This window comes from Equus asinus, chromosome 25 (genome assembly GCF_041296235.1).
Source record: "Equus asinus isolate D_3611 breed Donkey chromosome 25, EquAss-T2T_v2, whole genome shotgun sequence".
Lineage (NCBI taxonomy): Eukaryota > Metazoa > Chordata > Mammalia > Perissodactyla > Equidae > Equus > Equus asinus.
Window position 1 is genome coordinate 32,027,730 of NC_091814.1, and position 17,551 is coordinate 32,045,280.

The 17,551-nt window shown below is 45.4% G+C and overlaps 3 protein-coding genes across 8 annotated transcripts in view; 1 reads left to right on the top strand and 2 right to left on the bottom strand.

The window, feature by feature from the left end:
• TRAF3IP3 (TRAF3 interacting protein 3) overlaps positions 1–10,955 on the top strand; it is a 23,477-nt gene extending 12,522 nt beyond the window's left edge. For 2 of the 5 annotated variants that reach the window (XM_014834871.3, XM_070497130.1), the window contains exons 8-16: positions 1,605–1,676; positions 4,172–4,312; positions 4,437–4,574; positions 5,763–5,898; positions 6,467–6,529; positions 7,921–7,980; positions 9,083–9,219; positions 9,967–10,080; positions 10,706–10,955. In XM_014834871.3, coding sequence (XP_014690357.1) covers positions 1,605–1,676; positions 4,172–4,312; positions 4,437–4,574; positions 5,763–5,898; positions 6,467–6,529; positions 7,921–7,980; positions 9,083–9,219; positions 9,967–10,080; positions 10,706–10,798 — 954 coding nt within the window. In that variant the 3' untranslated portion in view covers positions 10,799–10,955. Of the gene's footprint in view, positions 1–1,604; positions 1,677–4,171; positions 4,313–4,436; positions 4,575–5,762; positions 5,899–6,466; positions 6,530–7,920; positions 8,262–9,082; positions 9,220–9,966 lie in introns of those variants that run through there. The other 3 variants (XR_011498081.1, XM_044758574.2, XM_070497132.1) reach the window with 3 other exon arrangements.
• Positions 7,453–17,551, bottom strand: part of IRF6 (interferon regulatory factor 6) — a 24,767-nt gene continuing 14,668 nt past the window's right edge. For both annotated transcript variants that reach the window (XM_014834882.3, XM_014834881.3), the window contains exons 9-10: positions 13,032–17,036; positions 7,453–12,324 (exon numbers count right to left, since the gene is read on the bottom strand). In XM_014834882.3, the coding sequence (XP_014690368.1) occupies positions 16,812–17,036 (225 nt within the window). In that variant the 3' untranslated portion in view covers positions 7,453–12,324; positions 13,032–16,811. The remainder of the gene's footprint in view (positions 12,325–13,031; positions 17,037–17,551) is intronic.
• Positions 10,966–12,247, bottom strand: C25H1orf74 (chromosome 25 C1orf74 homolog). The gene has a single exon (XM_070497135.1). The coding sequence runs from the start codon at positions 12,245–12,247 to the stop codon at positions 11,438–11,440; it is 810 nt and encodes a 269-aa protein (XP_070353236.1). The 3' UTR covers positions 10,966–11,437.

The following is a 17,551-nucleotide window of genomic DNA, read 5'->3' on the forward strand; positions in this document are numbered from 1 at the left end:
AGATACCACTTCCTGCCTCCCCCAGGTGCCCTGAAACTCAGGGAGAGAGACAGACCTCAAAACTGAGTCCCCTCCTCTGCCCCCAGGCCGTTATAGACCGGAAACCTCATGAGGGTTGGAAACGTCCAAGCCTCCTGACTGAGCGGGGCCATGGCGTCTCAGGCCTGAGCAGAAATGTAATTTCCAGACCTTATAAGTGTCCCAAAGGGCCTGGTTAGAAGGTGCCAGAAAAAGGATATGAATACCAGTTACCAGTAAAGAGATCTACAGCCTTTTCCTGAGAAATCAGCTCCCATCCATGGTACCCTCCCCTCTCCCCTACCCCCTCAGATACACATCCCTAGATCAAACTCAGGGCTGGAAGATCAAAACCCCTACCTGAGAAAAAGGGGGAAGTCTACAGGTGGAGGGATGAACAAAGCAGCAAGGAAGTGGTTAGCTACCTATTCAGCTGAAATACTGAAAAACTGAGAAAGAGATAATGACCCTTCCTGTCTGCCTTTCTCCACCCTCACCCTTGACATTAGCATTCCTCTTGGAATGTCCAAAATGCCTTTAGACAGACCCAATTTATGAATAAATAGAATATGGCTTTCTGCGAAGTCCTCTTACCCCCACCCCTACCCCACCCACACACTACCTTAATATCTCTCCTCCATCTCTTTCTTTTCTAAAGAATTTCTCATCTTGAGTCCTGTGTGTGTGTGTGTGTGTGTGTGTGTGTGTGTGTGTGTGTGTATGTTTGGCGAGAAGGGGAGTGTATTAGCTTGCTAAGGCTGCTGTAAGAAAATACCACAGACCAGGTGGCTTAACCAACAGAAGTTTATTTTCTCGCAATTCTGGAGGCTAGAAGTCTGAGATCAAGGTGTTGACAGGGTTGGTTTCTTCTGAGGCCTCTCCTTGGTGGCCATCTTCTCTGTGTGTCTTTACGTGGTCTTTTCTCTGTGTATCCTGATGTCCTAATCTCCTCTTCTTATAAGGAAACCAGTCATACTGGCTTAGGGCCCACACTAATGACCTCATTTTAACTTAATTACCTCTTTAAATACCCTATCTGAGGTACTGGGGGTTAGGATGTCAATATATGAATGGGGGGGTTGGGAGAACACAATTCAGCCTATAACAGGGGTAAGAGAGGGAATGTATATGCCCCCTAGGAGAAGAGACCCCTTTAGTCTTCTTGGCCTATACTTTAGAGGTAAAGGTCCATGCACAAGACTGAGAGGAGATGAGGAGTACAGAAGTGCCTAGACAGACAGGGGAGAGAGGTAATGAGGGAGGAAAAGGAGAGCTGAGAAGCTTTCCTTCAAATGGACTCCTGCTGTGATACCCTGAGCCATTTGATAGAGAGCCTCAAGGTACAGAGAGGACATAGAGGGCCAGACTGATTCTTCCTTCTCCTATTCCAGAGAAAGAGGAAAAGATCCTCTCCTACCCAAACATCTTTTGTCACCTTTCTCCTCCCTACCTCCTGAAAGAGTTCAGTTCCACAAACATTGTTTGAGCACAGACGATGTTCCAGGCAATAGGCTGGGAATTCAGAACAAAACTCTTTGCATGCTATATTTTGACCCAAACTCATTAACTCATCCCATTTGCTCCAGGGCCAGCTTAATGAAGACAAATTGAAAGGCAAACTGAGATCCTTAGAAAACCAGCTGTATACCTGTACCCAGGTAAGCATTCTGGAGGACACTTCCAGCCAAGAAATCTAGAATTAAAGTAATTTATAATTAAAATAACCCAGAATCATTGATTAAAGGATGCTTGAACCTCAATCCTACTCCCTAGAAATGCCACCTGACAGATTGATGCACCCATTCCTACTCACCAAGTTCTGGTTTTGCCATTTTCACTTTGGTCCCCAATTCACCACAACACTATTTCCATCCTCCTCTCCCTTTTTCCTGGTGTCCTTCCCTTTGCACCCTGGGAAGGAACCCTGGCACCAAGCACTTTGCCAGCTCCAGGGGAACCTTGAGGATACCTGGAGGTTGGTAAAAAATCATACCACCCAGACAGAACTTCACAGGTCCAATCTTTGAACAGATGAGTTGGATATTATAATGAAGCCTTGCAAAATGATTTTCATTCCATGGGTAACTTTTATCTAGTAACGATCTCTGCAAGAGATAGAAAGAAATCAGCTTTCACATTTGAGGATGGATTTCTGACAGGCGGTGAGTTGTCAAATAAGAGACTGAGGTGAGGCATTTGAAGTTAGGGAGATAAAGTGGACCTGGCAAGGGTGGGGTCTTTCAGGGGAACAGAATTTACATAGCCTATTGGTTTACTGATCCACGGCTTTTATTTTCATATTTTCAGTATGAGCTGCTTTGTCAGACTCTTATGAACTAAATAACGCCAACTAAGCTCATAAGAGACCAACATATAATCCAGTATGTCAGTCTATTTATTTTTAATGAGGGATAAAGCTGGCCAGTGACCAGCATGGTTAAGTCCAATAACTGGGACATACTAATGTATGACCTCAACCAATAACTCCTGTATCTGGTTTCTAATGACTGTTCTAAGAACACAGGACCACTCACATTTAAATGCAAATTTTCAGATGATTCCAAAGCTAAATGGAAATTATTCCATATTGATCCTTAAATTTGTGTTGTCTAGACTACTGCTTACCCAGTGGGTAATCTAGAATTGACAGTAAAAGCTTCCTGCCTTCTCCAAAATCACAGGGTATAAAGATGAAAGGCATGGGGAGGGTAAGACCCCTAGTGAATTTGCAAAGCTGCTCTTGTGTGTTTCTCTTGATCCTGAAGCCAGAAGGGATTCTAAAAATGAAAATGTGTTAATTTAAAAACATTAATTTAGTTTACTGGGGGATTGCTCAGATCCCTGAGGCTACAAAGATTTTTTTTTTTTAATACTCTCTGTCCTGAAGGAGTTTACAAGCCCATAGAGAGACAGATGAGTCAAGAGATTGGAGAGAGGGAAACATGCAGGAGATACTAAGTGAACACTAAGAAAAGCTACTTAATCCATAAAGAGTTGAGGGATGGGATGGTTAGTCAAGATTTATCAGAATTTACATGGTTCTTGAGCTGAATCTTGAGCATGAGTAGAATTTAACCAGGTGAAAAGGGTGAGTAAAGATGCTCTAGGCAGAAGCAGCAGAGGCCAAGAAGCACAGTGCTTAGGGAACATGCAAGCAGTTCAGCATGGGTAGAGATAGCATGGAATGAAAGTCTGGGCTTATAAGTAGGAGCCATGCCAACAAGTTTGGACCTGATCCTTAGGACACTGAGCATCCATTGACAGATTTATTTTTTTTATTTTATTTATTTTTAATCTTATTCATTTATTGTTTTAAGATTGGCCCTGAACTAACATCTGTTGTCAGTCTTTTTCTTCTTCTTCTTCTCCCCAAAGCCCCCCAGTACATAGTTGTATATTCTAGTTGTAGAGCCTTCTGGTTGTGCTATGTGGGATGCCACCTCAGCATGGCCTGATGAGTGGTGCTAGGTCCGTACCCAGGATTTGAACCAGCAAAACCTTGGGCCACCAAAGTGGAGTGAACGAACTCGAACTCAACCTCTCAGCCACAGGGCCAGCCACTCCACTGAGAGATTTAAGCAGGGAGTGATGTGATCAGATTTACACTTTAGAAAGAACTCCCTAGCTGCAAGGCTTGAAGACAGGGAAACTGTCACATTGATCCATATAATGGTATTATTAGTCTGAACTAGGAAGTGGCAGTAGGGACAGAGAGGAGACAGGTACAAGCTATTAAGGAGGTTGACTTGAAAAGCTTGAGGACCAACTGATTACTGGGAGAAAGTGAGAGAGAAGCCAAGGATGACTGCCTGGTTGAGGGCTTGGGAGACTGGGTGAGTGACGATGCTGGTCAGAGTGAGGAAGCCCAGGAGAAAGAAGCAGGCTTAGAAAGACGATTTCCCATTGGAAATACTGAATTTCAAGTACCTGCGGAAGGCCCAGCATTCCTAGGGCAGCTTAGTATCCCCACTCACCTCTCACATCACCTGAAGGACTCTCTCTGCCCACCCCTAGCCTGGAAGAAGGTCCACCAGATTACTTGTTATCTCTGCCCTGGAGGCAAGGACCAAATTCTTTTCATTTCTGTATCCCAGCTCAGGTTTTGACACACAGACGCTCAATGTATATTTGTTGAATTGCATCACATTTACAGAAATACTCCCCTTGGGGAATGAAAAAGGTGCTACTGGAGATGGAAGACCAGAAAAACAGCTATGAGCAGAAGGCCAAGGAGTCACTGCAGAAAGTGCTGGAGGAGAAAATGAGTGCAGAGCAGCAACTGCAGAGCACGCAGGTAGGGGGATGCTGCAGAATCCTTGGGGCTGGCAACCCCTGGGCAGCTCTAGGCAACAAAGGAGCCAGCTGCACAACTCTTATGGAACCTCCAAGACACCACCCTCTCCTCTGATCTCTCTCAGCGGTCTCTGGCTCTGGCGGAGCAGAAGTGTGAAGAGTGGAGGAGCCAATACGAAGCTCTGAAGGAGGACTGGAAGACACTGGGGACCCAGTACAGAGAGCTGGAGAGCCAACTCCATGTCCTTCAGTCCAAACTGCAGGTACCAGGCCCTGGGGGTAGAGAGTAGGGAGAGGAGGCAGGGTCATGGGAGGGGGGCAATGACAGCAGTGATAAGAGAAGCTACTGTTGAGTTGGGGCCCCAAAGGCAGCTGAGAGCATCTGACTTTCAGTTCCTCACTCACTGCCCACTTTGTACCAGACTCTGTTTTGGCTCTGAAATCTAATTTTGAGTTTAGCAAGGATATCTGCACTGCTCATGCAAATGAACTAAGTGTTCACTTGAAGGTCACCCTCCAAACGCAAAAGGCCAGGCTGGAACATTCATCAGCCTCCTGTCTTACCCCAACCCACTCTCTGCACCCCAGCCCAGTAGAGCATCCAGTTCAGAAGTGCCCACTACTGGCACATAAAAAATGTCACTAATTTACTTATAGGTTGAGTATTAACTAACACATCCTGCTGACGTATTTTTAAAGCAATGACAGTAGACCCTGGCGTTCTCAAGGGTTCCATCATTTCCCATCTGTGTTACCTCGGAGAAGTTAACTAACCTCCTAAGCCTCAGTTTCCCCATTTCTAAAGTGAGGATAACAATGCCGACATCATAGGACTGTTATAAGAATGAGTGAGGTAATCTGGGCAGAGCACTTAGCACAATGCTTACTTACTTGGTTTGGAATTTTGAGAACCCACCTCAAAAGTCTGTAATTTTACTGAAGCAGGGATCCGAACAGCCCATTTGATAAGAGACAGGGTATGTGAGTCTTATCAAAGGACGAAGCCAGCTGCCCACTGCATCGCATCCACATCTCAACCTCTGCTGTTCTCTTCCTCACATCACCTACAAGGCAACTGTTATGGTCTTTTTCTTTTTAATCTTAATTCTTTGTGAAAAATGACCTTACCCAAAAAAAAAAAAAACTGATAGTATTAGAATGAAAAGTAAAAACAAAGTGAAGACATCTAGACAAGTGATGATTTGGTGTTCCTTAATCTGGGCATTTACCCAAATGAGTCCTTGTGACGACCAAAAATCTAAAGCCTTGTTATAAGTGTGAGAAGTAGAGCAAGAATTAAAAAAAAAAAAAGTTTCCCTATTTTTCTATTTCTCTAATACTCCTTCTATTTCTAAAGCTCTACAATTTTCTACAATTTTCCTCTTCCATGGGAAGTGCCCCAACGTCCACCCCAGCACTGACCTGCTTGTGTCGGCTCCTCCTCCTCACAGGGAGCAGACAGTAGAGACTTACAGATGAACCAGGCTCTGCGACTTTTGGAGAATGAGCACCAGGAACTGCAGGCCAAGATTGAATGCCTGCAGGGGGACAGAGACCTGTGCAGCTCAGACACCCAACACCTACAAGGTACCCCTCTCCCTGGAGGCCTCTGGCTGAGCGAGCCCAGAGGAAAAAACCCGGGTGGAGAGAAAGGCTTCAGTCTTTCATTGTTTGCTTGGTTGGCTTTGTGGTTTCATTTTACCTTGAGGGAAAGGCAGGGCTGTTTTAATCATCCAAGGCTGAAAATTAATTAATTTCAATGCATGCAAGGATCTTGTAGGATCAGCTCTCTTTTCCAGCCCATCCCTTTGGGCCAGATCACAGCTGCTCCCTCATCAGTCACAGGTGTCAAGGCCACATTTCTAACTTGAAAAAGGCAAGGTCAGTTGAAACACAAAGCAGAGTGAAGGTTTCCCAGTCACAGCCTCTGTCAGGACCAAAATGTGTGCAAATACAACCCTTAATTCAACCCGACATGGTTGAGGCAGATGAAATCCAAGGCACTGGGGACAAGTAGAAGGAAGAGCAACTTCCACTGACACCTATCAGAGGGCATGCACAAAACAGCCCCTATGACTGATTTCCATCTCAGGTGTCCAGTTCATTAAGTCTGAGGTCGGTTCTTCCATTTTGGTTTGCATTATTTCATTTTCAGATCAACTAAAGAGGTCAGAGGAGGAGAAACTCGCCCTGGTGACCAAAGTACAGCAGTTGCAGAGTAAGTTTCTTTTCGAGATTCGGAAAGGAGCACAGGTGGCTTTTTGGGGTTCCTGGAGTTCCTGCCTCACAAAAGGCATCCAGAGTAGAGATCGGGGGCCCAGTCTTCGGCATTTCCTCTGAGCACTTTCAGACCCTCTTGGAAGTGAGGTCATTTACATAGCTCTTCACAAGTTACAGATTAGCCTCTGTTCTTTTTTTTCTTTTCTACTTTTCTCCTTCCATGCCAATGACAACCACCTGCATGTCCCCCAGAATTGCAGATTTCCAAGTGCTGGGTTTTCTAAGGCTGTTCTTATTCTATATATTCTAACTTATTATGTACATAAATATGTCACATAAACCTTTGTCACTGGGAATGGTTCAGAAAATAAGCCCACACTACATATGCCTCAGTTCACTTGAAAACTACATATAAGGGCCAAGAGGAAAAGGGGCTTTTCAGAAGAGTAGGCAATTTCTGAAAAGCTAGAGAAGCCAATTCAATTAATGGCTCTGCTGGTTGCCCACCACCTTAACCTACAGAGCAGAAGCTGAATGGGCGAGAAGTCATTTCACAACCGTGCCTTCATTTACTCAACACATGTTTATTGAGATCCTACCAACTGCCCGGCATTGTAGACCCGGCACTGAGGATACAATAATGAACAGAACTGACACGGTTCCTTCCCTAATGAAGCTGACATTCTAAGTAAGCTCTAGAGTGGAGTACGGAGTTTCTATGAACAAATAAATATGTGTTAGGTAGTAATAACTGCTATGGAGAAAAACAGAGCAGGTTAAAGGGAAAAGAGTTGCTATTTTATACAAGGTCATCTGGGAAAGTGTTTCTTCTAAGGCAACATTTAAGAAGAGACAAAGGTAAAGACATGGTAGGAAGAGACATAAGGATGGTATATTCGTAACAAAGTACAACAGACTGGGTGACTTAAAAAACAGAAATTTATTTTCTCACAGTTCTGAGGGCTAGATGTCCAAAAATCAAAGTGTTGGCAGGGTTGCTTCCTTCTGAGGATCTGTGAGAAGGATCTGTTCCTGGCCTCTCTCCTGGGCCTCGAGATGGCCATCTTCTCCCGATGCCTCTTCACATCTTCCATCTATGCATGTCTGTGTCCAAATTTCCCCTTCTTAAAAGGACGCCAGTCATATTAGACTAGGGTCCACCCTAATGTCCTATTTTACCTTGATTATCTCTGTAAAGAACCTCTCTCCAAAAAAGGTCACAATCTGAAGTGCTGGGAGTTAGGACTTTAACATGAATTTGGGGGGCCACAATTCAACCTATAACAGATGGGAACATCTTTAATAATTAAGGTTCTAAGCAAAGTTCTGAAAAGACACTCTTTGCAATAAATACGCCAGCACAGACAAGGTCCTTGTGTTTCCCTACAGGTCTGCTTCAGAATCAATCCTTACAGCTTCAAGAACAGGAGAAACTCTTAACAAAGAAAGGTCAGCAAATTTACTTCCACAAATTCTAAGATAGTGCTCTTTCCTTGCTGGCTAGAGGCAGGGGGATGCACTACATGACCTCTCGGAGTCCCATCCAGTTCTGGAACTGTGTTAGGTTAGGGACCTGGGGGAGCTTTTAAAGGACTGATCAGTGGCTCTGAGAACACTTGAACTAGTTAGCTTCCTATCCTGAGAGGTATATAAACTGTGAAAAGGATTTCTACTCCCTCTGAAAACATGTTTGTGTTGAACATTTCAATAAATTGATTTTGAACTCAGTATTTCATGTCAATTTTTACACTTGGCTTTCCAAATCACATCCAACTCCCCAAGTCTAAACCATGTTGCATGCAACACTCACCTCACTCTTAACCCTTAAGTATCTGCTGCCTTAGGGTCCTAAGAAGAATCTATCATGCATCTGAAGGGGGCAAACGCTCCTCACTGATCCACTACACATGGCCTTTTGTTTTCTTAGCACAATCACTGGGTAAAATATAAAGCAGAAATCATTATGCCCACATAGTATGGATAAGAAAATGAAGGTCTGTGGTCATACAAACTAAGGACACAGCTACGACAACAATTCAGAATTTCCGACTCCTGGTCCAGTGCTCTCTTTACCAAGGCTAAGACTACCAGGTGGCTGAGAAACCATCTTTAACCATATAAAGAAGAATTCTAGGATATGACTGCCATTCTCAAGACTTTGAAATGAGGACAGAAGGGAAAAAGGGTTATAACAAAGCATTTAGCAAACCTACCAAACTAACTAGAAAGGATACGACATACAGCCAAAGAAACTGGATTAATAAATGTTCTCTAGAAGTATCCGGCATTAGAGAGGACTAGGGATACAAAGAAAAGATGCCCACCTTGCCCTAAAGGGGCTCAAATGCCAGCTCTCTGTCCAGGTTGAGCAGGGTCCCCAGGGGAGTTCTTTAAAGATCAGAGAATTCCTCTCCATGCAGTCCAGCCAGGGACAGGCCCTCTCTTGTTCCCTCCCCTCCCTTTTCCTCATTCCTAGGGGTTCTCTCAGTGGCAGGGCCCTTCCTCAGAGGTGTGGGCCTCACTATCACTGAGAATCTGGCTGCTTTTTTAGATCAGGCTCTGCCTGTGTGGAGTCCAAAGCCCTCCAGTAACGAAGCGGAGCCTGAGGGTACAGGGAAGGAGAAAGACTGGGATTCCAGAGACGAGCTGCAAAAGAAGACTTTGCAGCTCCAGGCCAAGGAAAAGGAGGTGAGACGGTGACCTCAGATAGTGAGGGGCTCATCCCACAGTGGCAGGGGAACTGCCAGGAGGCAGCCAGAAAGCAGGGATTTCAACATTTAAATTGCGACTGGACGCCCGCACTTATTCATTTGCCCACATAAATGTCTCTGCTTTCGGGTTAACTTGTCAATCTTTTCCCTTCCTTATTTATACAGACCCCTATTTCAAGGTTTTAAATAGCTACCTTTTGGAAAGTCAATCTAAACTCAAACACATTCAATAAACATATTAACTCCCCAAACTTTGTCCTACACTGAGTATCTTAAAACTTTATATAGTGCCTTTTAAATAACAAGACTCTTCCTACCGACATATTCACAAACATACCTATGCCCAGAAGTATCTGCATGCAACTAGCTCCTGGGAAAGACTTGGACTAAGATCACTTCCAGGTCTTTTGTGCTATAAGAGCTTCATTTTTTGTGTCCTCATTTACAAAGCTCTTGCACATACACTGTCACATCAAAGCACGTACATGTATAACATACATTATAATGTGCATTATAAGCAATCATTTAAATGAATACACTCCAGACAAACTAGGTGAGACATACAAAAAGCAAAGTGAAATCTCCAAGAAAGGCTGGGAGGGGAGGATGGTGGGAAATATTCCAAACGAATGAAGGGGTAGCTGACACAGGGCCTTCTCCCCTCCCTGGGCTCTGTCCCAGACAGAACTGGTGGTGATGACCCTGGTGGTATTCTCCCCCGCAGTGCAGAGAACTGCATTCGGAGTTAGACAACCTCAGTGACGAGTACCTCTCCTGCCTGCGTAAGCTGCAGCACTGTCGAGAAGAACTGAACCAGAGCCAGCAGCAGCCTCGCAGAGTAAGAGGGTCTCTCCTCCTGTACAGCCCTGGGTGATGATGGGGCAATTCCTCCTTTAGCCAAATCTTGCAGATAAACATTATCAGCCCTTGCCGACATGCGGCCAGCCTGTCCCATTCAGCTTGGTTTATACTATACTGACAGTATAGCAACCATGGAAAGAAACACTGGCTCATGCATCCAAGCCTAATTTTCATGGAACTCTTGAGCCTGAAGGGAAAGACTTACTATCAGTTAAAGTAGGAAATGGTGTTCTTTTAGCCTACTGTGAGCATGGTGGCAAGGACAGAGAGAGGAGAGCAAAGTACTGAGGAATATGAACAGAGGATAATATAATTTTGCTGAGTTACTTTCCAGCCTTGATTATTCAAATCAGTATTTAGGTATCTGGCCCCCTGCTTCCCTGGGCCAGTGATCCTGGCTTATGGGCCCGTGACCACCGGTAAAGTGGTTTTACCCCAAGGGAGGTGACAAAGTCAGAGACGGTGATGTAAAAAGCTTTTTCTCCTCCACCAACCCAAGGTTTTCCATTGGGCTAGAATGGGAAGAAGGAAGATTGTTTCTGCCTATATCTTCTCCAACCAACCACGGCCTCCTTCTCTTTTCTCCCTCTCCCTCCTCACAGAGGCAATGCAGCCAATGGCTCCCCATGCTGATGATGATGATTGCTATAGCACTGGCAGTGTTCCTGGCCAACAAGGACAGCATCATGATCTAAATAATTGTGACAGCTGCCATGGGTGAAAACGGAAGCAAGAAACTCAATAAAAAACTCATAAGGTTTGGGTACTTTAAAGTGTGGATCTTCCCAAATCGACTGACATTTCTGACTTTATTTTTTTTTAACCTACTGCAAAATAAATAAACAAACTTCACCTGACAGTCTCTTTTCCTTAGAACTCTCAGTTTATTTCCGAATGACATCACATCACAAAAAAGACACTTCAACATCCTGGTCTACTCTCCCTAGTCCAATTCAGTGAAGCCCAGTCCTTCTACTTTCTAGCAGACACTACCCACATCCAGCAGGTATATTTAAGCACAAGGGTGAGCTACTTGTCCTCCACCACCCTTCTTCTTCTCCACAACCTCTTTCCTTCTATCTCCTATCCAGTGAAAAACAGACAACTCAGCTAAGAGGACTCCATAGTATAGAAACGGCAAATATGTCCTACCAATGCTACCACCACTGCCATGTATTCCCATGCCCAGTGCAGATGTGGCCAACTAATTACAGCATTCTTCCCTCATGTTCTCAAGATGCTCAGAATTACCACTTGAGATGACTCCTATTTACCATCCCTGACCTAAAGCTAATCATTTCTTCAGTAACTTCTACATGGGAAAAGAGTTAAAGTCAGAGGGCCACGGCCGGCAGTGTGACTATCTCAGAGGAAATGCTGAGGTCAGCAATGTCACTCTGAGTCCTACATCGAGTTCTAAGGTCCTTCTCCCAAGTATTTAGAATGTCCCTGAGGGCTGGGAACAAGCTCTCTGGGACACTAAAGGAATAGAGCAAGACTGGGGGTTGACCGAGCATCCATGAGATCCGGGCAGTGAACACTCGTAATGGGGTCAGGGCTAAGCAGTTGTCATCTCCCTGGTTCAGGTGAAAGGTATAGGAGACGGGATAGCCCAGGAGGATCCCAAACACAGTACAGAGATTCCAATCTGAGGAACAGAGCCTGCTGGAGGAGACGGCCAGGGATGGTTCCCTCTGTAGCCCCTGCAAATGCATGATAATCTCAGCCACGCGGGCCTTCAAGTCTTGAAGCTGGTCCAGGAAGCAGATAGTAGGATGAGGTTGGGAGCTGGAAACATCCACAAAGGCTATAGTACCAAGCAACACCTGCTCCAAGTGTTGACATACGTGCTCAAGACTGACAATCAGGCTGTTTTCTCCAATCTCAAGGATGTGAAGTCTCTGAGACAGGAAGCCCAGGCCCAGCAGCTCCTCCAGATAGCTCTGGAGCTCTGATGCCCCTGCACAGTTGCAATCATAGAGCAGAGCTGGCTTCAATCCCCGGGCCACAGCCAGCACCTCTCCTGCTAGGTGAAGGCAGGCAGCTCGCGGCGGACTCCGTTTCTTTCCCATGCCCAAGGTCTGCTGAGCAGCTGCCACCAGCAGCTGAGGACTTGGTGTTGACATGGGACCTGGAAGCAACATCAAGCATGGCCTCCTTAACTAGCCACAGTCCACTCCCCTGGGCCACATCTCTGAGCTCCAGAGAATTGAGGAAGGGCCTAAAAACAAAGCAGTAGCAGGGAATTACTAACACCAGCCAGTGACAAACCAAGAAAGCTGCCAATAGCTTTCCCCTAAGTCTTACATCTTCCAAACGTCATTCCAACCCTCCCCCTGCTTTGGAATGCTAACCTAGCCCAGACAAGACAGGGTCACCAACACTACCAGATTTCTGTGGTTGACTTAGTCTCCCTTAGTCCCAAATTCATGGTCTTTCCGGCCTTACGGCTAGATTTACATCCTCTGGCTTCTATTCTAATTTTACCTGCTGTAATTTACTTTCTCTGATTCAAAACTTAAGGAGTTTGGAGCAGAAAAGAGGCAGGGCAGTCTCTGGCAAAATTCAGAGCACGCCACCTAAAACCGCCCTTCTGAGACAGACTTCCAGGTTCCAAATACACTCTTTCCACGGCCAACTTCCTCTTCTCTCCCCGCCAAGCACAGTTGCAAGACTAGCAATCTGATTAAACTAATATACACTAGAATGTGGACTAATAACCATCTTACCCTGGGACATAAAAGTAAATAAAGGAAATGTTACAATTGCAGGAGGGCTGTATCTTAACTTCTGCTGACAGCGCCTCCCGCTTCTGGCCGACACCCACGGGCCCTCGGCAGATGGGGTCACCCCAGTCCCCACACCCTCTCCTGAGCATATTATCGTGACTTGTTAAATAAGGCTGAGGTCCCTCTCTCACACACGTACGTTCTTCTTCCGCTGCAGGTTGGCAGACGCAGGAACCCCTTCCAGATTCCTGCCCACCGCCGGCAAAGCGGCGAACCCCCAGCATTCCACCGCAGCGCTGGAAACCCCGCACGCTCGGCTCCGGGTCGGAGAAGTCAGCCTATTGCGCATGCCCAACACAACCCCCTCCCCGCCGCCCTCCGTGACGTCAGACAGTCCGCTCGCGCGCCTCGCGTTAGAACCCCCGGCAAGGCCGCCCCGCCGCGTGCCGGAAGTGTGGATGCCGGCGGCCCGGCCCCTTCCGGCCAGACAGACGCCGGCACTCTCCGCTTGCGTAGGAGCGCGGAGGGGCGGAAGTGGACGAAAGGCGGCGCCTGCCGCTGTCGTCACCCTGCCGCGCCTGTATGTTACTAAGTCTGGTGTCCTAGTTGACCAGGAAGTCAGGACAGAGTACACAGCGCAAAAACACCGTTTGTGTCTAGAGGAGTGCCCTTTCCCCTCCAGACAAAACTTATCTCAAGACAAGCGATGTGTTTTGCAGAATGTCCTCACTTCCGGGTGGTGCTACAAAGTTTTCTTTTTTTGTAGACTTTGACCTCCCTGAATCCTAAATTTGAGGGGCTGAATTCTCAGAAGGGAAGTGGGTGGACAAGTGCTGTCCTGGCCGCGGTTTGTCACCTCTAAGCAGAGTGCGAAGGGCATGAGTGTGCACTCTGAACAAATGTGTGCTAGACATGCTTCTAGGCGCTGGAAGTATTGCAGCGTGCAAAACAAAAACCCCATCTTCGTGGAGCTCAAGTTCTGGGAATTCAGTGTGCTGACTTCAGATGAGAAATGAGAAGCAGAAATGCAAAGGCTTTTCAATCAGGTCACTGAGACAAACAAGCGTTATTTCACTGAAAGGTTAACACGTCTTTAACTACCAGCCATATGACTACGAAGGGAAAGAATTTGAGAAAACTCATATCTAAGGAAATGGCCCAAATTTCCTGATACATGGGCAGGGCAGAGGCTTAGGGAACTGTGGGCAGCTACCCCGGAGGTTTCACTCCTGGCTCTATGTTGGTGATATCTTCAGACTGTGAAAGGAGACAACTGTGGAGTAAAGATGGGGCCAGCCTGGAAGGAGGACCAGCTTGTAGGGACTTCCAGTCTAACGTTGGTTCTTAGCTCAGAGAGAGAAACAGAGACTAGAAACTAATTTTATACTTGCCCATATTTATTTATTTGATTTTCCCAGGGTGGTTAGCAATAAATCCCTAAAATGAAAGACTTATTTAGCTCATTCATTCTAAAAAATATTTGAGAACATACTATGTACCAGAGACACTGTACTAAAAGCTGGAAGCAAAGTCTAGACAAACAGTCCCTACCTTCAGCAAATTTGTAGTCAAACAGGACACAGATGCTGAGTAATTACAAGAGAATTGATTATTCTGAAAGAAGTATAGGGTGTTATGGGAACATATAACCAGGGACTTAATTATGTGGGGAAGGGACCAGCCCATATCCAACACTTGCCCTCCCAATTTACCTACAGTAGCTTCTTTTTAATTTTGAGCTAATCTAGTTTGGTGGGGTGGACAGAGAAGAAAAAGAAGAGCCAGTGACACCAACTAACTCCCTTCCCAGAGTTAAGCAAGGTGAAGGCAAGGAAGTAGAAGACACCAAGAGAGTGAGTGTTGTAGCCACCAAAGGAGATAGCAGGCTGAGTCTCCAAGAAAGGACACCTGGTGTCTACCCATCAAAACCAGAGAAGGAGCACTGATGGCTATCAGTGGAGAGCCCTGCATGCACTCTCCCAGAGTTCTGAAAGATTAAAAAAACAAGAAACTGTTATCTAGTTAAGACCGCGTAAAATCACTCATCCCTTCCTGCAATGTGTTCATAAACTTTTCACTAAAAGTCATATACTAAAAGTTTGATCCTTCTTGGCATTCAGAATGCTATTTTCAACACGCTTTGCCAGCTCCCATTATCTAGGCCCCCATCCAGATGGACAGCCTGGTTGTTAGCATCTTACAGAATAAGGGAGAGGGACCAGCCCAGATCCAACAGTTGCCCTCCCAATTTATCTACAGTGGGTTCTTTTTAACTTTGAGCTATGCAGATACAGACAGAGACAGCCAAACATCAAAACCAAATCCCTCACTTCACCCACTCAACAAAATGACCAAAAAACGTCAAGTTTCTATACCTTGCATGTTTTCTGGTTTATAAAGCCCAACTTCTGCTCAGAGCTGAGCACCTGACCTTTACTCAGATTTCTCTTGGTCATACTTTAGTAACAGCAGATTCCACCAGGTCCCTTAAAGACCCTAAAACCATGGCTTAAGCATTCTAAATAAATAAGTCCCACTGCTGCCTGTGACTGAGCTGAGCTATAGTTTTTGAAATAAAAACTAGACCAACTCAGTAGCAAGTAGAAGGTGGTTTGGTTTAAGGGTATCAGACTAGATATGCACTTCCGTAATATGGCCTGGCACAAATAGGCATCAGTTCTCAAGAGGATTGGGGCCTGCAACCAGAGATCAGCATCTTGTTTTCCATTTAGGTCTTGGAGTTTAAATTATGTATAATTTCGTCTTTAAAAAATAAGGGGGGGGGGGGGCAAAAGAGTCAGGCACCAAGCAAAAGTTAATAGAGAAGACCAGTTCATAGCAGCTATAGCTGCAATGTTCTACACCACTCTTCACCTTAATTGTTCATACCCTCCACTAGGAAGGGAGACAAGCAGGTTTGTACTAGGTGAGCCTTTTCCAGAAAAGCACTGCCCAGCCCTTCCTTACCTTGGCCTTAACACACTCAATATCCCATTTGTCCCAACTGCAAAAAATCTAAATGACAGGAAGACTGTAAAAGTCTCCAAACCAGGAAGAACTGTCCCTTTTAGAGGTGTTTATCTTAGATGCCCAGCTGACTCTCAGGTCTTCCTCAGAGAAGAAAATAAGAAGAGAGCTCTATCCTCTCTGAAGGCTACTACGGAGTCATATACCCTCATCTACCACACACACACAGTGGTTATCTGAGTGGTGGCAAGGTAAACACCTGACAGCCAATTCTTCTACAGAATCCCTAGGCCTTCTATGTCAACAGCTTCCCATTAGAAGCTCAATTTATGAGCTTTTACTCCACAGGCCAGGTGACTTTCAGACTTTGGCACCTATTTCTATTTAGATATCTGGCTTGGTTCCTAAGCAACCAGCCAGCTCTCCTCCCTCTCACTTCCCCCATCAGGGAGCCAACTTACTATACTAGCAAAACAGGTCAAACGGAGATCAATCCTGGACAAATCAGTGCTTGAGGGAACTTTAATGAAAGCCAAGAAAAAAATGTGGTACAAGAACAATGCAGAAGGGTTCTGTTCCAGGCAGTTTTGCCTTATACAAGTAGAATGTAGTCATCAAATCAGAGTTTTAAAGCTGGATGCAATTTCGGGCATCATTCCAACCCCTTCACTTCACAGTGATGAATCTGAAGCCCAGAGGTTAAATGACTTGGCTCAAGGTCACACTATTGGAAGCCAAGCTGCTGCTAGAACCCTGGTGTCCAAACTCCCAGGCCAAATCTCCTTCTACTACATTAGACTAGTGTTGGGAGGTTTAAAAAAGGGAAAGTACAAAGGGCGATTTCTCCATAAATTAAATCAACTTTAAAAGCTAGGCATATTTGGAGAGTCAGACTACTAACATTGTTAGAAGGAAGAGAGGTCCTAAAGCTGGTTAAATCTGAGTAATAAAAAATAACCATATGTACAATACTGTAAAAAAAAAAAAAAGAGAAGGAAGACGGCATTGACAACTACTGGGCCGGCAGGGCAGGGGGCAGCTGCATGCTGGGGGTGGGCTGCATGGGCTGCCAGCTTTCCTGGGTTTGGAGGATGCGGTACAGTTGCTTCAGCTGGGCAACAATGTTATCTTTGATGTCTGGAGTTGAGATCTGCAGGCGGACACTGCCACTGTCAAAGGATCGTGTGAAATCGCCAGAAAACATCTCGTAGATCATCCGAGCCACCACTGGAATGACCTGTTCAGGACACAGAGCACACAGGTATGCACTGAAGAAAAGGTATTTTTAAACAGCGGGAAGGACACAAGATTAAGATTGAGGCCCTGGGGAAGCCCCCTACTCTAATGTCTAGATATAGGATATGCCTTCATCTTTCTGGACAATTCTACCAAGGTTCACTCTACAAGACTTTTACCCAAATTTCATCTATTGCCTGTCGTTGCACAAATCCAGGGGCCAAACCCAGTGGTCTTGCTGCCATTTCCTAGCATAAGGTTAGGTTCTTAAAAGAAACTCAAAGGGTTTTTCTAAAAGAGCTAGAAAGGATCATATCCTGTTAGGTTTCAGGAAGATTCTAATGTCAGTAAGAAAATGAAAATGAAAGATAAGGTCCCCATTACATCAGTCACCCACTTGAAGAGCTTATATTCTCCATCATGGTCTTGCTGTAAAGAGTGCACAAAGCTTGAGTCTGTTACTCCATCTAATGGGATTAAAATCCACACAGGCTGATGGGTCCTCACTCATGGCTC

What these genes read in the sequence shown, in the direction of transcription:
- C25H1orf74 (XM_070497135.1), bottom strand. Translation starts at nt 12,247, where the DNA reads ATGTTGCTTCCAGGTCCCATGTCAACACCAAGTCCTCAGCTGCTGGTG.